The 27575-nt window shown below is 43.0% G+C and overlaps 1 protein-coding gene across 1 annotated transcript; it reads left to right on the forward strand.

Annotated features, from left to right (window-relative positions):
• Window positions 1-1001: 1001 nt before the first annotated feature.
• ZNF365 (zinc finger protein 365) lies at window positions 1002-27575 on the forward strand. The gene is made up of 5 exons (XM_019444290.2): window positions 1002-1132; window positions 2844-3599; window positions 16937-17117; window positions 23998-24035; window positions 24773-27575. The coding sequence occupies exons 2-5, from the start codon at window positions 2857-2859 to the stop codon at window positions 25032-25034; spliced, it is 1224 nt and encodes a 407-aa protein (XP_019299835.1). The 5' UTR covers window positions 1002-1132; window positions 2844-2856; the 3' UTR covers window positions 25035-27575.

Here is a 27575-nt window from a genome sequence, read left to right on the forward strand (position 1 = left end):
ACTCCAGAGCGTGGGTTCTTAAATACACTGATGTGATGATTCGTTTGCCCAAAGTAAATAAAGAAACAAAATCTAAGATACTTACGGAGATGTTTACAATGCAAATAAAATCGGCATGGAAAGCACTAAGTAAGCGCCCATAACAGAGACACCCTTAGGAGTCAAGAAGATGCATTGAAATAACTCTACAGATGAACAGAATCTCTTTGCGACAAGAAAACTCAGCAGTAACTCTTATCCTGGTTTCACATTTCAAGAATTTGCCTAGGAATACACCAAAACAGGCTTTAAAAAAAAAAAAAAAAAAAAAAAAGCTGAGTCATCAGGGTCTTTCAGAAGGAAAGAAACCTCTTTAGGTTGGGAAATTTTGGCTCCTGCGGGGAGGGGCGAAGATTGAGTGCCTGGGGACTAAGGAGGGGAGGAGGCGTGTCCATCAGAGATTGGGTGCGGGGCGGGGGGGGGGGCTTCTCGCCTTATTTCTTCACAACATTTATACTTTACTAGATTTAGTTCTGCCGGTTAACTTAGCACCAGGATGCTCGGCTGGTACCGCTAGAGTAGATTAGGTTATTATTTGGGGACATCCTCGGCCCCGTTGTTTAGGACGAAGAGGTCCTAAAACGAATACCTGGACCTTCCTGCGGGCAGATCCGCGAACATACCCAGCCGTGCCTCATCTTCACCCACAGTCTCCCGCTCCCCAGTAACTGTAAAGTGCAAAAAAGCTTGCCAGGGCCTGCAGAAAGCGCAGCGCCTCGGAGCCTGGCACGCTTTTCCCCTTCCCTCCCCCGGGGAGCGATCCCAGCAGCTCCCCGCGTGATGTCAGTGGGATCCTGAGCCCCATCCGCTCCACGGCTGGGGGGCGGGCTGACCGTGATCCCGCACGCCGGGCAGAGCGCTCGAGGCCTCTCCCCCCGCCCCGGGGTCCCCGGCAGCCGCGCGCGCCGCCCCCGCCGGCCCGCGCCACGCTCCGCCCTGGACGCCGCTGGTCCCGGCGCGGGGGTGCGCGGGGGGTGGGAGCGGGCCCCGGCTCAGCCTGATTTACGGCTCTGCTGAAAACCGCTTCGCTCCCGCAGCAGCAGCACCGGCCGCGGCGGCAGCAGCAGCGGCTGCAGCTGCAGCAACAAGTCGGGTAAGTGGCCGCAGCTGGGCTTCTGCGCCTGCGGCCCGGCCCGCAGGGCGCGGCGGAGGGGGCCGGCGGAACCGTCCCGGGCTGGGGAGGGGGCCTGTCGCCTCCACGCGGCCGGGAGTTGGGCGCGCGGCCCCCACTTGCGGAAACTCGTGCGCGCATGTATCCACTCTGGCGCCTGGGGCCGGCCCGCGGCGGAGCGGGGGCGGGGGGGAGCCGGGACCCTCCGTGCAGCGTCTTTGCCAGCTGCCCGGCTCAGGCAGAGGAAATTGGGGCTTTTCGGCCAACCCTGTGGACTGGGGTTCCCGCTGGGCCCTTGAAAGCGGGAGTACTCCCAGAGCGCGTGATAACCCGGTTCCCCATTCAGGGATGCCACCACTTTCCCATTGCCACCTGGAATCCAGACTTCCCTTTCCTGGGCCTTTTGGGCCAGGCTGTGCGTCCTGTGTCCACAAAACTGGTCGTTAAACAGCCAGGTGTAGCACAGGAAGAGCTTCCCCTCTCTGGGGGGCCAGAGGCTTATTAACCTGGAGGCTTTGCCTAGCTGGCTGGGGACCATTTGCGCCTCTGCTTTTGAGGAGGTTGAGGGCCCAATAACAACACTTTACAGTGTTGACCCTTAGCTGAGCTTCCTCTCTTGGGGGCCCAATGCTTGTTACATTTAAGCAGAAACTACTCCTGGAGGGAATATGTGTGCCCTGTTTGCAGAATAGGGTTGCTACCAGTCATCTGTTGCTAGGGCTAAGATAATAAATTCCTTCAACGAAACAAGAACTCACTAAAGAGTTACGCTGATACCTGCATGGTTCAAACATTGGTCATCTCTAGAGGTTATCCTATGAAAACAGGATCACAGAGAAAAATCCATTGAGAGCACGGTATTTTTATAAAGGCTTGGCCACGGCCATGGCCCCACTTGGGTCAAAACATATCTGATATCTTGAGTTCCCAAATGTCAGTAAATCTGTAATATGAAGGACAATGATAACATTTTGGTTTATGTCATCACAACAATAACTAAAGGCGAAATCTCAGGTTGAAAAATTTCCAGCTCATTGTGTGCTTAATGCCACTGCGTCTAGCTTGAGTGATATTTTTCCTATGCTTGAAGAAAGATCGCTGAACTTGCATTCTCAGGACAAATGTTGACAACTCATGTGAGTTTTCCTCACGTTTGGAATTCATGCTTATCAGGATTGTATCCATAAAATAGGGCACAGGTTTGCAGTTAGTGGTACTAAATTCAGGAGGGCAGGAAACTTGAATTCCACTTCTGGATCTGTCATTTACCATCTGGCTTTGAATTAATTACTTTACCTCCTTGCTTCAGTTTTCATATCTGGTAAAAGAGAATGTTACCGACCTTTTTTTTTCCTTTTTTTTTTTTTTTTTTTTTTTTTAATCCTGGGTGGGGTTGGCAAACTCTTTTTGTAAAGGTCAAGTAGTAATTTTGGCTTTACCAAAATAGTCTCTGTCTCAACGCCTCACTCACCTTTGTCTTTAGTGCAAAAGCAGCATTAGACAATACAGAAATGAGTGAATATGGCTGGATTTGGCCCACGGATCACAGGTTATTTTAATATAAGATATTATATGCAAAAGTAATTTGAAGCCAAAAGTCCCTGCCCTCATGGACATGGGTGGCAACAGGCATTTTAGTAGGCATTTTTTTTAACAGACATGTAAGCTACCTGTTTCATTTGGCCCTGCCCAGGACTTGAAGAGTAATGCAACAGAAGGCTTTTGAGGAAAGCAGATACCCCTGGCAGGAGTCCTTTGAGAATGTTGCTGTGTGCCTGCCATTCCGCTGTCCGAGGTGTGGAGACCATACCAGATTTAGAAGCCTGTCTTCGCTGAGGGCCCATCTGGAATTCAGTCACAGCTACCAGGAAAGAACCCTCTTGACAAAATGCAGCCTCTTTCCATCCCTCAAAGACACAGACCTAGTCACTTCCGCAGAACCCCTGAAACAGGGAAAATTGCAGAGCACTGGCAACGTGGTGAAGCAGAAACCGAGCTATGTTAACTTGTATAGCATTTCACACGAACACTCCAAGGACAGGAAGCCATTTGAGGTGGTGGCAGAGCGGCCAGTGTCCTACGTGCAGACCTACACCACGGTGGACCTGTGTGCGGACTCACTGGAGGGGCCACGGGCCAGTCCCGGCCTGCCCACCTCGGACACCAAGGCTGCTTTCGAGGCTCACGTCAGAGAAAAATTCAACCGGATGGTCGAGGCCGTGGACAGGACCATCGAGAAGAGAATCGATAAACTCACCAAAGAGTTGGCCCAGAAAACTGCCGAACTGCTGGAAGTTCGGGCAGCCTTTGTGCAGCTGACGCAGAAAAAGCAGGAGGTGCAGAGGCGGGAGCGGGCCCTGAACCGGCAGGTGGATGTGGCCGTGGAGATGATTGCAGCGCTTAGGCAGCGCCTGACCGAGTCGGAGGAGGAACTGCTCAGGAAGGAAGAGTAAGTGGTGCTGTGCCATCGCTCTAGGCACCTCCCCCCAGCTTACAAGCACATCTAAGGCGAGGTTTGGTTTTTATTACTTGAAGGTACCTTGGCTGCATTTCTCACTGATACAGTTGAACTTGGGAGGCACAAGGCTTTTTGATAGTATATACCCTCTCTGTGTAGAGCCTGCAGCCCAGCAGCAGGAAAGTCAAAATACTTAGTTCTTTCTCGCCTTAGAAGCTACAGAACATTTTTAGCGAGAGCAGTAGCACTCTATCCATGGTGGGATCCAGCACCAGCTGGGGAGTGGGGGGGAGTTGAACATGAAGGCAGAGAGGGGCCCTAGGGGAGCCAGTCCTTCTTGATAGGCTCCATGCAGTCGAGTCAGGAACAAGAGATGCTGTCTTACTCAAGTGTAAAAATATGCTGTAAATACCAGTGGTTCTGGCTTCTTTGCCATTTTGGATTATCTGCTAGTGTTAATTAACTGAGAATCCATTTAATTATAGTTTTTATTTGGAAGAAGCAGATATTAGGAAACCCAGAGGAAACTTCCTGATACTACTGACTTCCATGAGTTAAGTTTGAGAATTTTCTTTTTGTAAAATGGTACGTGATACTAGAGTAGGTCAGGCCTGCTTGCAAAGAGTTGACAAGCTATTACTTTAAAAAACATCATACTTGGGAAAGCATTTCCTTATCATTAATTATGGCATCCACTCAAACTAGAAAAGCATACATAACAATGCAGTGTATTTCCCAAATGCGGAGTGTTGAATTTAATTTTAAATGGAGGTTCAGAATTCGTAGAATCAAAGGGCATACAAATTGGTACTCTAAGACAACCTAGAAGGAAGATTTCAAGTAATTTAGATTATATTATAGAGATGGACTTAATTTCATACTCTCTTTGCCCACTGGCACTCTTCTATCATGCATTGCCTCTTAAAGTGTAGTAATTAAAGCTTCTTTCATTTGGCAAGAGGATAAGAAACCGTGTGTATTAAAGAGATCATCACCCGGTATCACTAAATGCCTACATTTGACCTACAGGGAAAGCCTGCTCTGATCAACTAGAAATTTTTTTAATTACAGAGTGAGGACAGATTTGAGTTAGCCACTGATTTATTTGCTTTTAGGGAAATGATCTCTAACAAAAAGTTTCTCTCTTGGCGTGGGGAGTTTCCTGGTGGGAAGTTAGTGCCAATACCCATTATGGCCACCAGGGTGATTAATACTGCGTCACTGGAAAAATGGCAGATGGGTTCCCCTATGTGCAAAGAAAAGCTTAGAATTACATTTGTGGTATTTCTGTTTGATTGACGAGCAGTGAATTTAAAAGTAAAACAAACTAATTGCACATATTTATTGTCATGTTTTATTTATTAATTACACAAGTCAAAATGAATGTGGGATTTGGGCCGATGGTTGCCTGGAGGGAAGACAGAATGATGGCAGGGAGGATCAGATAGTTAGATCTAGGTTGTTGGCAAGGTTCTAACTTTTATTTTGGGTTGTGGGTTCAAGAGTGCTTTCTTATGAAAAACATGTGGTTAACTGACTTAGTGGGCCATGCATGGATCAGTTGTAGTAATGTTAATCCAGTGTGGTCACCTGAGGACCAATTGAAAAAGTAATCCATACTTGTAAAAAAAGATTTAACAGGGTGGAAATGCATGTACTAAAAGTCTCCCTCTTCTCCAAGCGTACCCTACTCCTTCCTCCAGAGACAGCCACTGTTTAGCTCTGTGAATGTCCTTCCAGCCCTTTCCTGTGTACACACAGCCCTTTGTACTTTATATGCAGAGAGAATTATTTTCCCAAACGGAATCATGGCACATACTGTTCTACCACTTATGTGTGGAGTTTGCTTTTAACATAGTATGTTGTAGGCATCTTTCATGCATTAAATATAGGATTATGTCATTCCTTTTGGCTATTGCATGGTATTCTGTGGTGTGGCTGCTTCATGGCTGATTTCATCAGTTTGCTATTAATGAATACACAGTTTTGTTCCATTTCCCTGGTATTAAAAATAATGCCTCCCTTAACATCCTTGTACATACATCTCTGTTCACGTTTTTGTGAATATATTTGGAGATAAATTATGAATTGGTTTTTAGTAGGTCATTTTGGACTATCAGGGAAAAAAGCAATAACATTAAAAAAAACTTTAAATGAAAATACAGTGAAACTGCCTTATACTCTTAAACATAAAATTAACAAAGTCGTCATTTTTTTTAAGCTTTTATTTGGTCTGTCGTATCAGTTTCTGTATTCAGGCCTCAAATAATCACTCTTTCTGTACATAAAATAGCACTGAAAGGGTCTTGTTTCCAGAAAGGACACTGGAGCTCTTGGTCTGAGAGGGTGACTGTGGCCAGCCCCCTCAGAGTCTATAGTAGTGTTCAGCCTCCCTGATGCCCACCCCTGCCCCCAAAATGGGGATGCAAGCCAGCTGCGCAGCTGCCATACCGCTGAAACTGCGTTAATTTGACTGGATTTGCCTGGCTAGGATGTGTGCCTTCCCTCCTCACCATCCCTCACAGAGCTGTGCCTTCCACCGGAGACGTGACCTTTTAGATATGAGAAGATCCTATTTGGCCGTGAACTAACCAGGAACTGCACTGCCCTGCTAACCCCCTCCGAATGAGCTCTCAAGACTCATTTGTGAGAGGAAGTAGGCGGTTACAGTCCGATTCGAAATTGCCTTAAACTCTGGGGACCCTTCGAGACACAGATGGTGTTTTAAAAAAATGCAAACATCTACATGAGGCTCTCTTGCTAATGGATTTCACATGAGGCTCCTCTGCTTACGGATTTGTTCTCTCAACTTTAAAATCCTCTTTTTTTTTTGAACTGAAATAAAAGACTCCAGGGCTGCTTCTGCCCTGCAGCCGTCTGCAGGCTGAACCCCTTGGACTGTGGAAGTCCTGTGTACACTCGATGACAGAGGAGATTGTTTGAATAGGCAGCATCTTACACTCTGGTGCTGGTGAGTCTCATCACACGTCTGTAGAGAGGTATCTGTATGTTTCTGGAGTGCACATCCAAAAAAGTGTGCCTTGTCTTCACAAAGTCTCTGCCACTTTAAAAAGTCCTATTGAAACAGGTACTTACTTATTCAGGAGTATTCAGAGCTATAGGGTAGCACTGCCCGTAATCAGGTAAATCAATCCCAGCCAACCTTGCTGTAAGGTATCCCTTAACAAGAAAGGATAAACTTGGATACTAGCTGATTTGTGGCCGAGTTGGTCACCCAAAGTTTGGAGGACATCAGTGGAATAACAGTAATCCCAAGTTTTCTTGTACCTCCTCCTGCAGGTAAGGCTGGAAAGTCCTAATTGAGTACCCGTGATGTGCCCAGCACTGTGCTAGGTGTATATAGGGAATATGAAATTCATGCTCTTTTCCCCTGAGGGGCTAACACTCTTCATGGGAAGAGTAAAACGTATCTGTGAACATGTCTGTGTTCAGACCCAAGGTAGTTTGAACAAATGCTTAAATACAAGCCATGGTTTCAAATTGATAAACTATTAGAGATAAACCATTTTATGTGGCAAGGCCACACTGGGGAATGAGGAGGAAGGCGAGTATTTGCATTGGTGGCCGGGGTGACCAGGGGAGATCGACATTGAAGGGAATAGCAGGGAGAAGGGAGACTATTGGAGATGGCCCCGAGGAGATCATGTGATTTTGGAACTAGAAGGTACTCCTCGTCTCCTTCAAGATAACGCTCTCATTTTATAGAGGCAGAATATAAGGACCAGCACAGTGGAATGACTCACCCAAAAATTTAGTGGTGGAGCTGAAATTGAAACCAATATTCCCTGTGTCTCTGCTGAGTGCTTTTTTCCATTAATTCACTGTCTCAGCCAGACTTTTGAAAATGTGGTATTTGCCCAAAGCGTCAAGACTTATGTAATAATGAAGCTGGTCCATTTTGGAATGAGCTTGCTTCTTTGCTGTTTTGAGAGAGCCGCAATGGTGACATCATGTATTTTTCTGATGAGATTAAAGGAAATGTCAGCTGGCATCAAAGGTGGTGGGAAATAGGGAAATGCTAGCGTCATAAGTGTGGTTATGATATTAAACTTCTGGAGCACCAGCCCAGGGCTTTTAACTTGCCACAAGGGCTTTTAACTTGACTCTCTGGATGTCCGAGGCCAGTCCAAATGGAGCATGTGCCCCTGCCAGCCCTTGATTATGGTGAGGGGCCTCTTTGTAATTCTACCTAATTTCCATCCTACTCCCTTGCAGGTTACGATAGATATAATCTTTCCCTTCTTCCTTCATTATTTGCCCTGTTCTCGGCTGGGAGTTGGCCAGAAGACAAACCTTCCACTAAGTGCCTGCTGAATGCCAGGTGCTGTTCTAGGTCATACAGTAGTAAACCAAATGAGTCCAGTTTCTCCTTTCATGGCAGGAGGAGACCAGGAGGTAAAATTACACATTTTGATATGATAAAAGAGGCATACAGGGGTAGCCTGAGCCAGGTAATGTGCATCTAGGTTTCTATCCAAATAGGTTTCTATCCCAAAGCTGGCTGTGGGATGCTGGCCTTTTAAAAGTAAGTTTGGGGGTGCCTGGGTGGCTCAATCGGTTAAGCGTCCGACTTTGGCTCAGGTCATGATCTCACGGTTTGTGGGTTTGAGCCCAGTGTCGGGCTCTGTGCTGACAGCTCAGAGCTTGGAGCCTGCTTTGGATTCTGTGTCTCCCCCTCTCTCTGCTCTTCCCCCACTCACGCTCTGTCTCTCTCTCTCTCTTTCTCAAAAATAAATAAACATTAAAAAAAATTTAAAGGTAAGTTTGACTTGGTAACTTGCTTTGCACAGCTAAACCCTCTTGCCACTTAATTACAACATTCCTATTTTTGATCAGCTAAAGCAGTGAGTAGACAACTTGGTCTCCAGATGGATCCATTGCTAGGAAACAGGCCAGGAAAAATCATGTTACACGTAGGGTTCAGTGGAACAGGAAGGGGTCTGTTTGCTCCACATTTTAATGTGTTTAGATAAATGAGGTCCTCTCTTTCCAGGCTGTTTCCCATGAAGATTTACAAACTAATATAGGAAAAACTAGATGTCAAACATGCCCTTTTATGGATGGTAAAATTTGGAGACCAAGGAAAATATTCAGTTTTTCTGTGTGTCTCACGTTAGTGCATCTTTTTTCTCTCTCTGGACTGAGGGGCTTAGAATGTAGTGTTGACCTACTTATTACCAATAAGAGTAATTTGACTTACTTAGGTAGATCTTAATGAGAACTATATACCTTTTGGTTTAGTCAAAGAAGCCGAAAGAGAAAGATGAGGCAAAGGGTCACCAAAAGTAGGGATGACGTGACTTCAGACGGGCTGTGGGTGCGGATTCCACCCTATGGGGGGCTCCTTGGGGTACATCGGAGCCAACCCTGAGCTCCCAAGGTTGCAGCCAGGCTCCCAGCATTGGAAAGGGGTTGACTCCAGCTTCAGGATTTGCCTCGTGGCTGACATTACGGTCTGTCTGAAGTGCTCTGTGATCAATAGCTAGACTATTTTTAGCTAGAGGTATTTTTACCATTTCACATACCTCCAAAGAGGTTCATAAATCAGTAATGTAAAATGAAATTTAAATAACTTGGTAGGGCTTTGCCTTTGGGAGGAGAATATGATTTTAAAGTGTTATTTAAGAATAGAAGAGAGGCATCAATTTTAGATCCCACCCTCAGCCTTGTGGGAGGTGCCTGTATTGTGGATTACTTTTTGGTTTTATGCCCCAGTACTTGTTTGGAAAAAGATAAAAAGAAACCTCAGGATCTATTTGTCAGTTACAGAGTTTCAACTAGAGATGTAGTTTTACATTTTGTGCATTCAGCAGGAATTTTTTGCACCCGTATTGTGTGCTGGGCTCATGTTCGATACTGGGGTAGCACAGCAGAAGGGCAGGCAAGGTCCCTGACCTTACAGATCTCACAGTGGAATGGGACAAATGGCATGACTAACCCTCTCTATAGTGTGCAGTGTGATAGGGGGCAGCGTTCTGCGGGAGAACACAGCAGGAGAACACAGCAGGTTACCTATCCCGCACCTAGGCATGTGTGGGAAAGCTTCCTAACAGGAGAGCCCTGAGGTTAGAAGGCTCCTGAAGAGTGGGGACTAGGGAGACGCAGAGGAAGGGACCCCAGTGGAAGAACAGCATGTTCAGAAATAAGAATCTGGTTCACAGGCTGAATGAAGGGAGTTCCCTGGTGCTGGAGCAGAGAGGGAGGTGCTGTGCATTTATGAGGCCCAAGGGGAGCGTGAGGCTACAGGGTGGCCATGAAAGCTGGACACATAGGGAAATAACTATAAATTATAATACATGATGTGATCAGTGTGTTGCCTCTTATTAACAACGCATGGTTCAATGCCTATGTAAAATTGCAGTGAACACTGTGGTGCATTAATGCACATTTCCCTCTATCGCTACATCTGCTTCTGATGTTTATTTTTGAGAGAGAGACAGAGCATGAGTGGGGGAGGGGCAGAGAAAGGGAGAGACACAGCATCTGCAGCAGGCTCCAGGCTTTGGGCTGTCAGCACAGAGCCCAATGCAGGGCTTGAACTCACAGACTGCAAGATCATGACCTGAGCCAAGTTGGACGCTTAACCAACTGAACCACCCAGGTGCCCTTCTTTACACCTGCTTCTAGAGTGGGTTTGTCACATGATAGTATATCTTTGATTTTTTTTGAATTATTTTGCCTTTAACCCACCTCAGAAGTAACTGAGGGGTTCAATCTGTAAAAAAAAATGAAATATTATCTGTGTCTCAGACCTTATGGCCACCCTGTAAATGAATGAGCACATGAGGGAACAAATAGTTTTTCTAAATAAAGCTTCGATAGCACTGAAAGGGCTTTTTCACTCATTGCCTCTTTCTGAATCTCAGGATACTGACAGATTGCTTAGCTCTGTGAATCATTCTGCAGTAAGCTTCAGGCCAGTTTCTTATCCCGTGCTGATACTTTTTCCTTTAGTATCAAATAGTGATTTAAATAAGCGTATTTTCTGCTGAAGCCTAAAACCTTGTATCCTATCATATTTAACTTTTTTTTTGAGAGAGAGAGAGAGCGCACACAGGCATGCATGTGTGAGCAGGAGAAGAGCAGGGGGAGAGAGAATTCCAAACAGGCTCCCTGCTGCTAGCTCAGAGTCCAATGGGGAGCTCGGTCCCATAAACCATGAGATCATGACCTAAGACGAAACCAGAGTGGGACGCTCAACAAACTGACACACCCAGGTGCCCTATATTTAACTTTTTAAAAAATATGTATATGAGAAGCTAGCAATGGGCCTGTAAGTGGCCTAGAGTCTGCTAGTTTCCCTGAAGCTGGTTTGTATCCACAGCTTGACTGGATTTCACTCAGGTTTGCCTTTATCTTCTCTCCCATCTGGCCTTCCAGCCTTCTCACTGTTCTAAGTCACAGGGTTTAAGAACCTAAAATAAAACCACACAAGTCTCTTCTTCTTCTTCTCTCTGATGGCATCGTATTATTCTTTTTCTTGGTTATTCTGCTCAGCTTTGTAATTACATATTTATTTCAGTATTTGTTTGCTTCTCCCAGGGCGCCTGGGTGCCTCAATCGGTTAAGCTTTTGACTTCGGCTCAGGTCATGATCTCATGGTTCATGAGTTCAAGCCCCATGTTGGGCTCTGTGCTAATAGCTGAAGGTAATCTGCTTCAGATTTTGTGTCTCCCTTTCTCTCTGCCCCTCCCCTGCTCGTGCTCTCTCTTTCTCAAAAATAAATACACATAAAAAAAAAATTTATAATGTTTGCTTCTCCCACCATATCAAGGGTTAGTATACCACCAGCCTGACCCAGCCTGCTAGCTGTTTTTGAGGAGCTTGTGAGCTAAGAATTTTTAATTTGAAAAAAAATGAAAAGAAATAGAATAATTCATGACATATGGAAATTACATGAAATTCAAACTTCGGTGTCCAAAAATAAAGTTTTATTGTTATACAGTCTTTATGTATTTTTTGTGCTAGGCGGAGTTGAGTAATTGTGACAGAGACCATATGGGCTGTAGAACGTAAAATATTTACTCCCTGATCCTTTGCAGAAAAATGGGCTGACCCCTGGGTTAGGCAGTAAGCTTTGTGAAGACAGTCATGGGTTCACGAGTGCCTCACCAGTAAGCCCAGTACCTGTTAACATTCAATAAATGCTTGTTGAATTACTGAATAGTGAAATAAATAAGTGTATGATCTGTGACTACATCTTACTAGTGTTCTAGCCCTCGTTGCCCACCCTCACCCGAGTTCTGAGGTTCAGGATCACATGTACAAAGCCTGACAGCACTTCTCAAACTTTTTGACACAACTTCTCCTTATACTGCTAAAAAAAAATATCTGAGGACCTTCAAAAGTTTTTGTTTGTGTGAGTTTTATCTATCAATATTTCCTTTATTAGAACTTAAAACTTAGAAATTTAAAAAGACTTATTATTTAAAAGTAGCAATAAAAAAACCCATTACTGGTTAACAACTATTTTCCAAAAACAATTTGGCAAAGAGAGCAGCTTGGTTTTACGAGTTTTGCAAATATTTTTAATATCTGGCTTAAATAGAAGGCAGCTGGACCTTGTTCCGTATGCATTTAGTCTGTTGCAAATTTGTTGTTTGGTTGGAGTAGATAAAGGAAATCCATCCTCTTGTGTGTCTGTAGTAAGAAGAGGGAGGGGTACTTTATTTTATTTATTTATTTATTTATTTTTTAATTTTTTTTAACATTTATTTATTTTTGAGACAGAGAGAGAGCATGAACAAGGGAGGGTCAGAGAAAGAGGGAGACACAGAATCCGAAACAGGCTCCAGGCTCTGAGCTGTCAGCACAGAGCCCAACACGGGGCTTGAACCCACGGACCGCGAGATCATGACCTGAGCCCAAGTCGGACGCTTAACCGACTAAGCCACCCAGGCGCCCCGAGGGAGGGGTACTTTAATAGCTTTTTCAGAGAACAGAGGATATTCTGCTTCGATACTGTGCCATAAGTCAACAATTGGTAGTTTCTTCAAGAATACTTGAGATATGGAACCTGTACTCATATTAGTGCATATTTTGTTCTCCCTTACATTGAAATCCATTGGTCTTCCTTGCACTTTGAATGGATATTTTACTGTTTGGGGTATAATTATTTAAAAAAATTTTTTTAATATTTTTATTTGTTTTTGAGACAGAGAGAGACAGAGCATGAGCAGGGGAGGGGCAGAGAGAGAGCGAGACACAGAATCCGAAGCAGGCTCCAGGCTCTGAGCCTGACGCAGGGCTCAAACTCACAGAGGGCAAGATCATGACCTGAGCCGAAGTCAGACGCTTAACTGACTGAGCCACCCAGGCGCCCCTGGGGTATAATTATTAAAGAGACTACAAACGCAATATAGTTAAGCCTCTTCCTTTTTCATTCAGGAAATTCCCAAGATTCCTTGGGGAAATATGAGGTGTTTCTGGATATTGTTAATCCAGATTGAACAGGATGTGAAAGGGGAATCTGAACTTGTGCACACATGCTATACCATAATTAGCCACTGGGTTTTGTTGCTGTTTCTATCTAATACAGACACCCAAACATATTCTTGGTATGAGGAACTTTTCCAGCCATTGTCTTGTATAACCTCTGATTTAAAATTAAATCATCAGACTTGTTTTAACTGTCTTTTCTTTTTCTTTGTCTTTCTTTTTTTTAGTTGATGTGAAACATTCATAAACTGAAATTAAGTTAGTATTGGTGCCAGGTTGGTTGAAAAATACAAAGGGTGTTAACTTCTCAGCTTCAGGGCACAAGGTAATTGGGTGAGGGAGAGGTTAGAAAAAGATGCTTCTCTTTTACAACTTAACATAACACTCCAGGATCAGCTAGGAGCATTAATGTTACTTTGCAGGAGTTTTAAATAGAACCAGTAGCAAAACATTACATGATTTAAAAATACAGCTACAGTCATAAACTATATTGCACTTAGATTTGTTTTCTTGCTTTTGGGATGTTAATCCTATGGGATTAAGCTGTCAAATATTGCTGTTTTACATTTTAAGCTTTATAGCCTGAGAGCCCCAAAATAGTACATATGCATAGAAAAAAAAAGACTAGAAAAGATATACAAGGATATTGATAGCAGTTACCTGTGGGTGTTGGGATTATGGGTCATTTTTTGTTTCTTCCTTGTCCTTTTAAAATATTCATTACAACAAATATATATTGAACATTATGTTTCATGTATTATATTGAATGATGGGCTTAGAACAGAGAACAAAAAAGCTGATTCGGCCCTTGCTGAGTTAGATCTTCTAATTGGTCAACTTTTATGTTTCCCATAATAAATGTAAAATATTTCTGTAATGAGATAGATATAGTAAATATTATAAACCAAAATGAATTGAAGAAGAATTCACTGGCTCATTCTCTGTGTTTTTCTTTTGGATGGTGGAGAGGGTTGTGGGTTTTGGTTGCTTTCCCTAAAAGTACAGTTTGGAGACTTGTGTCATGATTCAGGTATCCTAAATATCGCCTATAAAGTATCTACAGTGGGCTTGACTCTGAACGAATGGGCACCTTATTGTTAGAAAGAGGAAGGAACAGACGTTTCCCGGGCTGTGTTTTCTAGCGATACTTTTGCGCTCCATCTCAGCCATTCCTAGGAGCTGTGATGGATATAGCATGTAGCATGCTGGATGTAGCACCTGAATGGACCTTCCATTATTTTGCTGCTAGTTAGGGTTACTTAAGAGGCAGATCAAAGCTGAATGAGCCATGGTAGAGGTTGAAAATTCGCTTGTGTCCGTGGCCTGAACAGCTTGGAAAGTGCACATCTTCCGTTCAGGCCTCATACAGAAACATCTGGAAATAAACTTGAAACTTGATGATGGAAGAAAACTCCTTTCCAAAAGGACTCATTTCTTTTATGTGAATATTTCTTAGCTACTGAAAGATAATAGAATTATCGTGGGATTGGGGTTTATATTTGATCCTGGATGGGAAACAAGAAAAAAAGGGGCTACTATAATAAGCAATTCTTTGACACATCATGTTAGAACCTGTCTCTTTTCTATTTTTATAAGTATATAATTTCCAAGGTTTTACAGAGACATTTGACTCTGTAGGAAATGTGAGAAAAGTTTCAGTATGACCAAGTGTGACATATTTGTGAGAAAAAAAATCACAACTAATTGTAAAAGTGAGTCACTGACTAGTTGTACAGAATAAAGGAGCTGGAAACCACTACCAGCTCTTTTGTAAAGATCTTCTACAAAACTTCCTGGGCCAGACCTACCTGAAGTTCTACTCTCAAGAAATTATGGCACTGAGTGGAAAGTACAGAGAAGACAATGAATTTCATCAACTGTCTAGAGCAGCTGCATGAGGTTAGATTTATTTATTTATTTATTTATTTATTTATTTATTTATTTATTTATTTATTTTGAGAGCAGAAAGAGACGGAGAGAGAGAATCCCAAGCAGGGCTCCAACTAATGAACAGATCATGACCTGAGCAGAAATCAAGACTCAGACCCTTAACCGCCTGAGCCACCCAGGCACCCTGAGGTTACATCCTTTTCAGTGGGATTTCTTAATCTAAAATGAAAGAGGCTGGGAGGATGATGATCAGTCTTCAGAATCTTGGTTCTGCATAAGTTGAACATGGCCAGAAAAATGAGGGGGCACTCCTTGAAGGTCGAGAGAGATTCTGAAGACCTATAAAAGAAATACTATATCCAACAGGTAGTAAAATTATAGAAATTCATTGCCCCTTGTGGGTGTGGCAGGGCATACAAAGGGAAAGGCTGAAAGGATCTTCATAATTTCTCACTAAGGCAAATTGGATGGAGTTGTGATAATAAGCACCTGTTGGTCGTGTGTGTGTGTGTGTGTGTGTGTGTGTGTGTGTGTGTGTGTATTTGTAGAGTTGCTCATGAGAATGGCTACCAAATTGTTACATTGTTTCAGAATAATGGGGTTTCTTTTACATTTCTGATGTGTTTGAGTTTGTATAAAAAACTGATTTATTATAAATCAAAAAAAGTATGGTTTTCATACATGCATTGGAAATAAGAAGATACAAAGTAGTAATAAGGTTATTAAATTTTTCTTTGGATGGAACTAGAGTATATTATGCTAAGTGAAATTCATCAGAGAAAGACAAATATCACATGACTTCACTTATATGTGGAATTTAAGATACAAAACAGATGAACATAAGGGAAGGGAAGCAAAAATAATATAAAAGCAGGGAGGGGGACAAAACATAAGAAACTCTTAAATACAGAGAACAAACTGAGGGTTGCTGGAGAGATTGTGGGTGGCAGGAGGGGCTAAATGGGCAAGGGGCATTATTAAGGAGGACACTTGTCGGGATGAGCACTGGGTATTATATGTAGGGGATAAATCACTGGAATCTACTCCTGAAATCATGATTGCACTATATGCTAACTAACTTGAATGTAAATTAAAAAATTTTTTTCTGGATTTGTGAATCACAGTTATGTGGATAACAGAATGTTGTTTTAGGTATTTTCCTCAGCTTTTTAGGGAAGGGCACCCTGCACGTTGATTGTCCTGTGTCCTCTAAAATAGCTTTCCCAGCGGTCCTTGCATCTGCCTGGGGATGGCATGTCTTGGACTGTTTCACTTTTAGCTGAAACACACAGTTGGACAAGGTGACTCATCTTATACACTGAAGTGCTCAGCCTGGCCTTTTGTTTCCTCTCTGTACTCTTTTCTCCCCCACAACAGCTAGACTTTTAAAATGTAAGTCAGAACATTTCTCAAAAGCGTCCAGTGGCTTCTGATGTCATTTATAAGAAAATCGAGCATCCTCATGGTGGCCCCTACTTTGCCTGTCCTGCCCCTTCCTCCCTGTGCTCCAGCCACACAGGCCTCCTTGCTGTACCTCAGTCCTGTCTGCATGTTTCCACCCAAGGCCTGGCTTGCTGTCCCTGGATATCTGCCTGGCTTATTCCTTGCTTCCTTCAGGTGTCTGTCTAAATGTATCCCCATCCAGGTCATCCCTGACTCTGCTTTCTAAAATCTCACTCACACGCTCCCTCCCTCTGTTACTTTCTGTCCCTTTGCGTCCAATGTCCCTGTTTTCTCCCTAGCACTTACCACCACCTGACATATGTATTGATTTGTATATTTTATAATGACTGTCTCTTTCTACTAAAATGTAATCTCTAAACGTAACCACGGAAATGTAGCATTATCTCTTGTCATGGCCGTGAGCATACTGCCAAGGGCAGTACCTGACGCATAGTAAGCACTCAATAAATATGTGCTGAGTGAATGAATTCCTGTCTCATTTCTCCGCTCTGTGTTCTGACATTTTTGCCTTGCAGAGAAGTTGTTACATTCAACCATTTCCTGGAAGCAGCAGCTGAGAAGGAGGTTCAAGGGAAAGCTCGGCTCCAGGACTTTATTGAGAATCTGCTGCAACGGGTAGAAGTGGCAGAAAAGCAGTTAGAGTACTACCAAAGCCAGCAGGCCGCTGGCCTCTGCCGGGACATCGGTGAGCACATGGTAAGTCACACAGATCCAGCCACCAAGCTGTGGTCCTTGGATATGGCGAGACTGGGTCCAGGACAGAGGAAGAGGGAGCTGGGGAATGACTTACAGGAACCTTCTAGGCGTCATTTGAAAGCCCTGCACCAGCCATGCCTGTGTTACGAAGTGACACCAGGGGATCCAAGACGAGATCTGGGATGCACAGTTGTCTTCAGCCTGCGACTCCACACCGAGATAAACAGGCAGGAATAGTTTTATATTACAGAGTAACAGAGTTGGAAGTGTCCAAGCAGATCATCGGTGTCAACCTGGGCGATCAAGTAGATTGGAAAGTATGTCCCATTTTGGAGCTCTTCAAGAGAATCTTAAGAAAGCTTTGGCCTTTTTAAGTAACAGTGGGATCTAGCCACGTACCTCTTTTTTCTTTAACCGGAAGGACAGCACCTTCCGATAGTCTCTATAGTTGAAACATTCTTTAAGTAGATTTTGAAAAGGTCTTAGAAAATTTCACAAGTGACAGTTCTATAATAGATTTCTGCATACAAGTTTACGTATCGTTTCAGGGACTTAAGAGACCCCCAGAGCCCAGATGAGAACCGTGCATACGGCTGAAGGTCCAGATTCTCCTCAGTGGCTTGATCAAGATTCTCTGGTGTCTTTGGGGGTGGGAGGAGATACAACACCCGTGCTCCAGATGAGGGAGATGGTTGGGCAGATTTGCCCTCCAAACAGTTTTTTTTTCTTATAAGCAACAAAAGCCAAAGAAAGGATTTTTGAAACCCCAGAGTGGTTTACTTATACTATTTTCATGATCTATTCAACCTTATTTATGCTTACCCCCTTCCCAAAAGATTTAAAAATGATTCTTCACTTCCCCACACGTGGACTGTCCATGTCAGGAGAAGAAAAATAGGAAACATTTATGCTAACCAGAATGTTGGAAAAGTTGCTATTGGCTGATTAAAAAGTTTAGTTTGAGAATTCTGGAAGCCAAGAGTAAAAGGAAACATGTTAAATAAAGAAGGAATGAGATGAAAAGCAGGTGGAAAAAGAAGGCAAGAGGGAGAGACAGACAACAGGAGAAAAAGGGAGAGAGGAAGGAAGAAGTGAAGAAACCTGCCGTCTTACTGTAATGTACACTCAGCCTTAGAGCAGTGAAACAATGGGAGCTCTAGAAGTTTCTGGTCAGGAACAAAAATAGACTGGAAAGAAGTAAGTTTGTTACTTCTGTGAGATTTCAGTTACTGTAATCAAAGCAGTTGCAGCCGTGTGCGTGTTGATTATTTTCCTGTTGGTGTCTGTGGTCTGAGAGGGAGCCTATACTTCCCTCCTCTGTAGAGTCCAGTCATAACTCATTGTGGCTGGAAGGACACACTGAACCCTTTCCTGCCTTTTTCCCATCCTGCCCTCTATTGGGAGGGAGTGCAGCATGAAGTCACGGAGCTCACATGTGAGGTGAAAAGGCCTGGCTTCCAGATCATTAGCTCCCCTCTCCTGACTGGATGAGACCATTTGTCTTCCTGGACCTGTAATTCTTCTATAAAATGAAGCAGTTGGGGGTGCCTAGGTGGCTCAGTCAGTTAAGTGTCCAACTTTGGCTCAGGTCATGATCTCATAGTTCATGGGTTCAAGCCCCATGTCGGGCTCTGTGCTGACAGCTCAGAGCCTTTTGCCTGCTTCGGATTCTGTGTCTTCCTCTCTCTCTGCCTCTCCTCTACTCACATCTGTGTCTATCTGTCTCTGTCTCTCTCAAAAATAAATAAACATTAAAAAAGTTAATAACAAACTAAACTAAAATGAAACAGTTGGACTAGATGCTCGCTAGGGTCTTGCGCCTCTTAAATTCTCCGATCATCACCTGACTTTGGTGGTTAAGAATTCTAAAATAAAAGTGTAGCATTAACAGCTTGACTATTTAGGCTTATAAGTAACCCAGAGCTAAGAAATGTGTAAAATTTTACTATACTAAGCCAAGAGGATCTTAAAGAGAGAAAATAATGGAAGGCAAGGAGGAAGAGAGGAAACCGAATAGTTCTCTCTCTTACTTATATTTCTGTGCTCACTTTCCTCTGCTTATTTTTCCACTTTGAAAATTAAACATCTTTTCAAAGACATTGCTAGTCATTATTTTCATCACAGTGGCACCACATAGTCACAAGTTGGACAGCATCTCAGCGGCTCTAGTCAGCTATGTATATATGAAGTTACGTGCGTGTGTGCCTGCCTGTACACACACAACACACACGTATGACACATAAATACGTAGATCTACAGGCACACATTTGTGTGCATACATATATATACAGACACAGCAGGAACTTGATACATAGTTGTGTTTATGCCTTCTGTGTCCTAAACATGGCATGATCTGCCTTCATCAGACTTGATCTACCTAAGGAAGAATTGAGTAATGGAAAGAAAGTAAAATGCAGTCAAGATGATAGTGGGGAAGATAGAAGTGAGCACTGACTGTGAGTAGGACATGGTCAGGCCACAGTGAGGTGGACTGTGGGACTCCCGTGGGGAGGACACATTGCCCTGAGAAGACCAGGAATGAGGTGCTTTGTTTCCGAAAGGATTGAGTACTTTCCCTGTTTTCATGGAAGTCCTCTCAACTCTGCGTTGGACCATAATGCACCGCATCACAGTGCAGTCTTCGGTCCTTCAGACCGTTTCTCCCTTTTCCTTTCATCTATGTCATCTTAACACTATACATGCACCTGTGAAATTAGGAACAGTGTCTTTGATGTAAGGCATGTGCTAAGTCTGGCCTCCCAGGGTTCCTGTGGTTGTTGTACACACACAGAGGAACTTGGATGCTTTTGGCAGGAAAAGCTCTGAATCATAGCTTTATTGACTTATTTGGCCCACCTTAGTGAAGGTACAAAGCACTGACCAGCCCAGGCTTCTGGAGCCTAGCCCCACCCAGGAGAGCTCCTTGCCCCAGTGCACCCTGGGAGGGAGCAGAACATTCTGACCCATTCCCTCCACACCTCAGCTTATGACAGCCTGGCATGCCACCCCAGTTAGTGCCTTTTCTGAAATAATGTTTTCAGCCTCTTTGTTTTCCCCTTAATTCCCTTGAGCATTTGTGTTCCTTTTTCACCTGCCTGATTTCTAAAAATGTAACATGCTTACTCAGATCCTTTGTCTTTATGCTCTGAAAAATGCTGTTGAATTAGACCTAAAGTGACCTAATATCCCATCTGCCAAAAACACGCACAGAACTGCCCAAATGGAAGGTCATGAAACAGCTTGGATAATCTTATTTTAAGTGTTGCATTTATTTCCGGTAGGTTGCTAAGTTAGGACTAGCTGCCACCCATTTAATACACGTTTATTGGGGACACAGCTCTTTCTGAGTGCCGAGGAAACTGGGTGAATGAGGTAGATGAGGTTCCTGCTCTCATGAGGAAGGCGACGGCATCATAAACAAGTAAACATGCAACAAAGATGGTTTCCTGTGGTGACAGCCCCTTTAAAGGAAAAAGTAAGATGATGTGTCTGAGTGGTCCTTATGGTCAGGAACAGCCCTGCACGGGAGGCCACATTTAGACTGTGACCTGAATAACCAGAGGAAGGCAGCTCTGTGCACACTGGGAAGTGGCTTAGAAGGGAACAAGCTTGGCATGTTTGCGTGAGAAGAGTTGAAGTCAGAGATTCAAGAAGGATCCAGATCATGCCGGGGTTTCTGGGTCACATAAGGAGTTTGGACCCATTCTAGAACAGAGAGAAGCCATTGATTGGACAGTTGTGAGCAGGAGGTGAGCTGTTTTAGCACAATCACTCTGGCTGCGGGGTGGGGGAACAGATAGGTGCAGGACTGGGACACAGGTTAGAAGGCTGTGGTGGTGTGGCAGATGGTAGCTTGGTGAGAGCAGAGATGGAGAGAAATGGCAGGTATGGGGTGTATCGTGGGAATAGAATTGGCTAAACCAGTTGGCCTTGCTGAAGGATTACTTTTTTAGCAGGTGAGGGAAAGGGAGGAATCAAGAATGGATCTCACGTTTTGGCCTGAACAGTTCAGTTTGCAGTGCTGCTATTTACACCAAGGGAGGTTGGAGGAGAGCTGGGTGTCCAGTTTCTCTAACCCAAAACAACCCAAGACACCACGTTTGAGTTTTAGAAGTACATAGGTTGGCTCTCAGTACAAATTTATTTATATTTTTCCAACCTGGAACCTTCCTTGAGGACTCTCTCGATCCCCATCCCCAAACTCGCCTCTTCCTAAACAAAAAGAAGGCAAAATAGTTGGACGAGGAGAAAACAGAGACAGTGAGGTGGGTTAAGGAGGAAGAGCGTTCCTGTCTGCCTGCGGCTGTATGGCCAGAAGGAACAGTGGCCTCTTGTGTTCACAGGGAGGAGAGCATGTGAGGTTCTGTGGGGACTGTGATAACCGCCCTGCCTCCACCCGAGGCCCCATGATCTATAGGATCACTGGAGAAATTCCAGCCCAGCTATGGATTCCACGAAACTTTTGTGTACAAACTGCACACTTTTACACAAACACATACTCTTTGAGAAGGCTGTGCCGAGTGAAGTCTTGTTTGGACTTGGAATGTGCTCACTTGGGTTTGAAGCCCAGCTCTAACACTGGTAAAGATTGAGGCTTCAAACCAGCTGCATCACTTTTTGGCCTTGTTTTCTACATCTGTGAAAGGGGGATGCCAATGCTTGTCTCATAAGGTTGTTTTGAGGGTTAATTGTGGTTATGTAGTCCGTATTTTATCCAGTGGGTGATGTACCGACATGCACAAGTTATGGTACCTGTACATGTGCGTATATGTGAGGCTTATGGCTCATCGGCACCCACACTTGTGCATTTCCCTTTATGTAATATACAGTAAATTCTTTTAATTTCCTGAGGTCCCAGCAGGGTCCATCAGTGACATTCATAGGCACCAAGGTTTTGGTTCTTAAAATGTTTTGGAAGTCAGGGACCTCTTTGAACATTTGATAACATTGTTCGCCTTTTCCTCAGGGAGGGAAGTATGTATGTGTATGTAAACACACACACACAGTTTTACATAAAATCCCAGAGTATTACATATACATGTACAACATATCATCAAACTATATGCTTACATACATAGATATAGTAAAGTGAAAAAAATTTGTTATGCCTTAAGAATAATTTTAAAAAGTAGGAGGCACTTTATTTATTTTAAAGTTTATTTTTTGAGAGAGACAGAGACAGCGTGAGTAGGGGAGGGGCAGAGAGCGAGAGAGAGAATCCCAAGCAGGCTTTGCACTGCCAGTGCACAGAGCCTGATGCAGAGACTGAACCCACAAATCTGTGAGATTGTGACCTGAGCTGAAATTGAGTCAGATGCCTAACCCATTGAGCCACCCAGGTGCCCCAAAGTAGGTGGCAATTTAGAGGAAGAAAAACCCTACACGTTTTTGTTTGTTTTTACGGTTTACGCATATACTAATGTCTATCCAAGGAGCCGGGCTGAGAAGCCCTTACTGGTGGCTGTGGGGCCACGGCTCATACTGCTGCGGTTCCCAGAAGCTGCCAGCCTAGTGTTTGCCTGAGCCGTCTGTCCTGTCTTCTTTGTATATTGCAGAACCTCATGACCCTCATGCAGGCAAGGTGCCTTTTTCTGTACACATTGATTAATCTCGTGTTGAATCCAGCCAGTGTGAGCAGGGTCAACCATAAAGCTTACTTTTGACTGAATCAGAAGGCAGATGCCAAGAATCCCATCTTGCCCTGCTGGGCACATGACCCTCAAAGTTTTAAGAAAGCTGCTTTCTGGGGTGCTGGGTGGCTGTTGGTTAAGCATCCAACTTCGGCTCAGGTCATGATCTTGCAGCTCGTGGGTTCGAGCTCCGCATCAGGCTCTGTGCTGACAACTCAGAGCCTGAAGCTGCTTCAGATTCTGTGCCTCCCTCTCTCTATGCCCCTCCCCTGCTCATGCTCTCTCTCTCTCTCTCTCTCTCAAAAGCAAATAAACATTTTTTTAAAAATTAAAGAAAAATCTGCTTTCTGATTTGCTTCTGACTAAAGCTCAAGCTGCAAACAGATGACCCAGGGTAGTGACCCTGCTATGCTGAACTTAGTTTCTCTGATTATTTGAATACAGTAGGGACTCGTGTGTTGGCCATACTGGGCCCCAAGACCAAGATGGCCCTTACTACATATTTTCTTTGTCCTCCTCTTCTTCTGTTTGTCTGCCTGCTGATATGACACCACTACTTTGAGTGAAGGCTACCCCAGGGAGATCAGGAATTGAAGGTTGGGAATACGCTGGGTTTGCCTCTAAAGTGGATGGTGACATCTGGATCACAAAATGATAGTTTTCAATTTGTTTGGCAAATGATATTTGAGCCCAACCACAAAAGTGCATATTTTATGGGCAGTGGAAAATAATCTCAGTGATAGATGGCCTCAGGGACAGTTGTGGAGTTGGTCTTCATATGCTCTCACTTTAGAAATGATGTATTTTAGGCAATAAACATTTTATGCCAATTTTCCCTTTAGTTGATACACTGTGACCAACCACAGCTGTGGTAAATTAGCTGCATATGCAGCCTGAATTAATCAGGAAATAATGGCATATCATTCTAGTTTTATAAAACATGTTTCTTCAAATGTTGCTGTATTAGAGGGCTCTTCAACGTTTTGAAATTTCTTAGATCTACTGATAATGGCTTCTTGGAAATCTCAGAACCGGGAGCACAGAGGCTCCCAGAGTCAGCTGAGGCTGAACACGAGACAAGACGTTCTCGTTCAGTGCTGGGATAGCAGGTGCCATGGGCCGTGTTACCCATAGCAGTTACTGGCTTCCTTAATGGGAACAATTTCTTAAAAATAGAAGCGAGAAAGATTTTTAAAGTCAGTTCCAACGTTCAAGCGAAGTAATGTTTCTTCTTATTTGTTTTCCTTCAGCTTACAGATATCTCCTCAAATAGGAAACCCAAATGCCTGTATGTATATCTTTTTATACTTGGGCCATTTGATAATGTTTGCATAATGTATTTTCCTGTTACGTTTTATATGGTATCTATATTATAAGTGGACTTGGAAGTCTTAAGTGAAAATGTACCTGCCCGTGTACCTAATTTTGTAAATTGTGGATATGATTTTTAACGATGCTGATAGCCTTATAGCAAATGCCATATGGCAGTATGATAGTATTTCTGGAGTACTTTTACAGTATTCTGTAGTGTAACTTTCTCTTATTGAAGTACAGTTATAGTCATAATAGCTCTACAGTGCTATTAATGTGTGTGTGCTACATTAGATATCTATAATATAAACAGATGTGTAAATTTATACTATGATTCATATACTTTGTAATTGCTTTGCTACTACTATATACAGTCACTTAAAGAGTCCAGGGCTATGGATTCTGGTCCCAACTTTTCCAGAGACCAGCTGTGTATGTTTAATCCTAGAGAGTCACTTAAATTTTCTATGTCTCAGTCTTATCACTGGTGAATACAGCTAGCAAGATCTCCCTGGGAATTTGACATCATGAGGTCGTTTCGTGAAGGCCACAGGAATTTTTGAAGGAAAAATACCAATTTATATTTGACTTAACTGGTGGCATTACTGCCACTCTAGCATGCAGGAGTGATTGTGCCAGGGATGGGTTTTTTCTTTAAAGGTTCTAAACAAAATCTTTCTTTCTGCTCATCTCCCTCTGTGCGACCATCTGTAGAAGTCGAGGGCACCCACATTCTGTGTGTAACCACGCTGATCTCAAGATCCATTTTCATCCAAAGGGAAGGAGCTACCTGAAAAAAGCCAAGGATGATAGAGCCAGCATGCAGCCCGCTAAGTCCATTCACGAACAGGCTGAGTCCCCACGAGAACTCTGCAGACCATCGAAGAAAGGGGAGCCTCTGGGGTTTTGCCGAAAAGGCAACATCAGGCCCAAGGTGGCCAAAAAGAAGCCCACAGCAATTGTGAACATCATCTGAAAGGGGGGTGGCCCTGGACCACCATTGCTGGACTTTGTGGAATGTTGTTCTAGGGGCCAACAATAATGCCCTTTTGGATACATCCCATAGTAAGACACATTGGGAAAAAGAAGGGCATAACACATTTATTTTGTGTCTGTACAAGCACCTGGATTAACCAGAATTTGACAAACGGGAATCTCGGGGAACCAGAGTTTTATTATAGGCCCCTTTTAGAAGCAAGAGGCAGATTACAGAAAGAATTGAAAAAAAAATGAAAGCAGTTTTATTCCAAAATGTTAGTAAAAGCTCCAACTTGTAAAATAATTAGACCACTCTCCAGTAATTTCTGTACCTGGGTTTCTGTGCAGGGGTGATTAAACCTAGGACCCAAGGCCACACAAACCAAGTATTCTGGTTAATCAAGATTTCAGTGTTTGGGTTGCTTCAGGGACTCGTTCAGTTAGACTTCAGTTCTCATTTCTACTTTGTTCGATTCAGGTTTGTTATTTCTCTGGGAGCACGTTTATTCAGATTTGGGGGAGCCTCTGCTTTCTTCTTTGGCTGCGTATTCTGCACCCAAGACCAAGCCACAGCCTCTGTCTTCATAGCCGTTATTATTGCCTGTGGTTGGGGCTGAAAGGCCGATTAAAACCGTAAAATCCTTTGATCAGCATCCGTCACTAGTTCAGGGTCTGAAGGTTGGAATGTCAGCAGATGGCACGTGTAGTGCATTGAGAGCCAGCCTGGGACACTGTTGATGTTACTCAGCCTTTCCCAAGACCTATTTCCCTGGTCGTGTGGGCAGCCTCCGTGAGCTGCAGGCATGACTTGTCTCCTTGCTGGCCTCACTCTTCACCTCCTGCTGCCTCTGTGCCCTTTGATGACTAAATATACGTCCTTCCCTTTCAACCAGGTATTGGAAGTGTTCACTGAACACTGCTTTTTAAAGTAGTTTCTGAAACAAACAGTGCACGTGGGATCCACAGTCTGAGACTGTCCCTCTTCCCTCCCTAAAATAGCCTTTGTTTCCACAAGGAACCATCTGTTAAGAACCTTCTGCTTTATGATTTCCCTCAAGAATGAATTTCCATTTTCCTTTTTTTTTTTTTTTTTTTAACGTTAACAATATCATCAGGTCTTCTGCAGAGTTTACAAGTGCTGACATCCTTCTGGAAGAAAAGAGTAGTTATGTCCACAAATATATACATATATATATATATATATATATATATATAAAACAAAATATATATGTCAAGTATATTAATAATTTATTTTTAAATACTCATGCAAAAGGTGTGTGTTTGTGGTGGGTGGTTTTTAAACTATATACATTAGTTCATGTAAGTTGAATTCTCTTCTTTTAAAAATTAAAATTGTAACCTAATTAACGTTAGTAGAATGATTGTTATTACAATAAGCATCAGATTAGCAATGCATTAAAAATAGGTATAAAGCAGTTACTTAAAATTCCAATAAATTGAAAAGTGTAACTTATCATTATACAAACATTTTGAACCTATCATAGTGAAAATGTTGATTTTTGAACCTTCACTTTGACATCTGGCTCACGGGGGTGGGCCATTCGTATGATATACAGGCAACTATCAAGTGGGGAAAAAACATTGCTGTGAAGTGAATATCACTGTTTAGGCTAACACTGTAAAAATTGTAATGTTATAATTATTGTTTATTTGGAGAATTAATCTCCTCCAAAGTTATTTATTATTGGTGTTTATACCATGATTGCACTCTAGCCTTTTACATACTAAAAAACTGACTTGTTGTATTGCATGCCCTTTGTCCCGTAACACGTGTGTGCAATGACAACAACTTGTTTTTAAAGGTAGTATAGCCAGATTTGGTTTTGTTTATTTAATGTGACCTACATTTTCGATTTTTATTTAATATGCCTAGAGGGCATGGCAGCGCTCTTTGACAGTGGTACTCTGTGATCTCCAGAAGGCACCATAATGTCATATCTACTGTATGTACATTACATAAGACAGATGATTTTAAGATTTATTATATTAAAAAATTCTTTTTAATTCCAACTAAATTCTGACCTTCATACAATGAAATGCATTATAGATGTTGCGCTTCCTTAGAGACATAAATTTGCTGTTGAAACATGGGAGCTGGCTCACTCCAAGGGATATTCCACCTACATACCATGGCCCAAGCCATGTACTGTGTCCAGCTGGGGTCTTATTTTTAAATATATATATTTTTTGTCCACATGGGCAGTCAACCTGTGAGTTGATTTTTGAAGAAATTACCAAAGTTTCTGGGAAAACATGTTCAAGGTTAAACTGAAGAATGGATCTAATTTTTATGATTTGTTTTGTAAGGAAGAAATTTTTCTTTGAACTAGTCTTTCATTCTTTCTTCCCAAAGTTATGGATTCTCAAATGCTAAATTCAGGTTGCTTAGACACTGTTTTCCAGTATTCTGCAGGGTAGATCAGTTGTATGTAAGTTGGAATGTTCTTTTCCCAGAATTGATAAGAAAAAGTTTTTAGATTATGAAATATTATAATAATAAAGCTATATTTATGACTAA

The sequence above is a fragment of the Panthera pardus genome, unplaced genomic scaffold, assembly GCF_024362965.1.
Source record: "Panthera pardus isolate Hobbes unplaced genomic scaffold, ASM2436296v1 HiC_scaffold_22, whole genome shotgun sequence".
NCBI lineage: Eukaryota > Metazoa > Chordata > Mammalia > Carnivora > Felidae > Panthera > Panthera pardus.

What these genes read in the sequence shown, in the direction of transcription:
- ZNF365 (XM_019444290.2), top strand. Translation starts at nt 2,857, where the DNA reads ATGCAACAGAAGGCTTTTGAGGAAAGCAGATACCCCTGGCAGGAGTCC. An exon ending in GGGACATCGGTGAGCACATG is followed by an intron (nt 17,118 to 23,997) that starts GTAAGTCACACA and finishes GTTTTCCTTCAG; the next exon opens with CTTACAGATATCTCCTCAAA. An exon ending in AATAGGAAACCCAAATGCCT is followed by an intron (nt 24,036 to 24,772) that starts GTATGTATATCT and finishes GACCATCTGTAG; the next exon opens with AAGTCGAGGGCACCCACATT.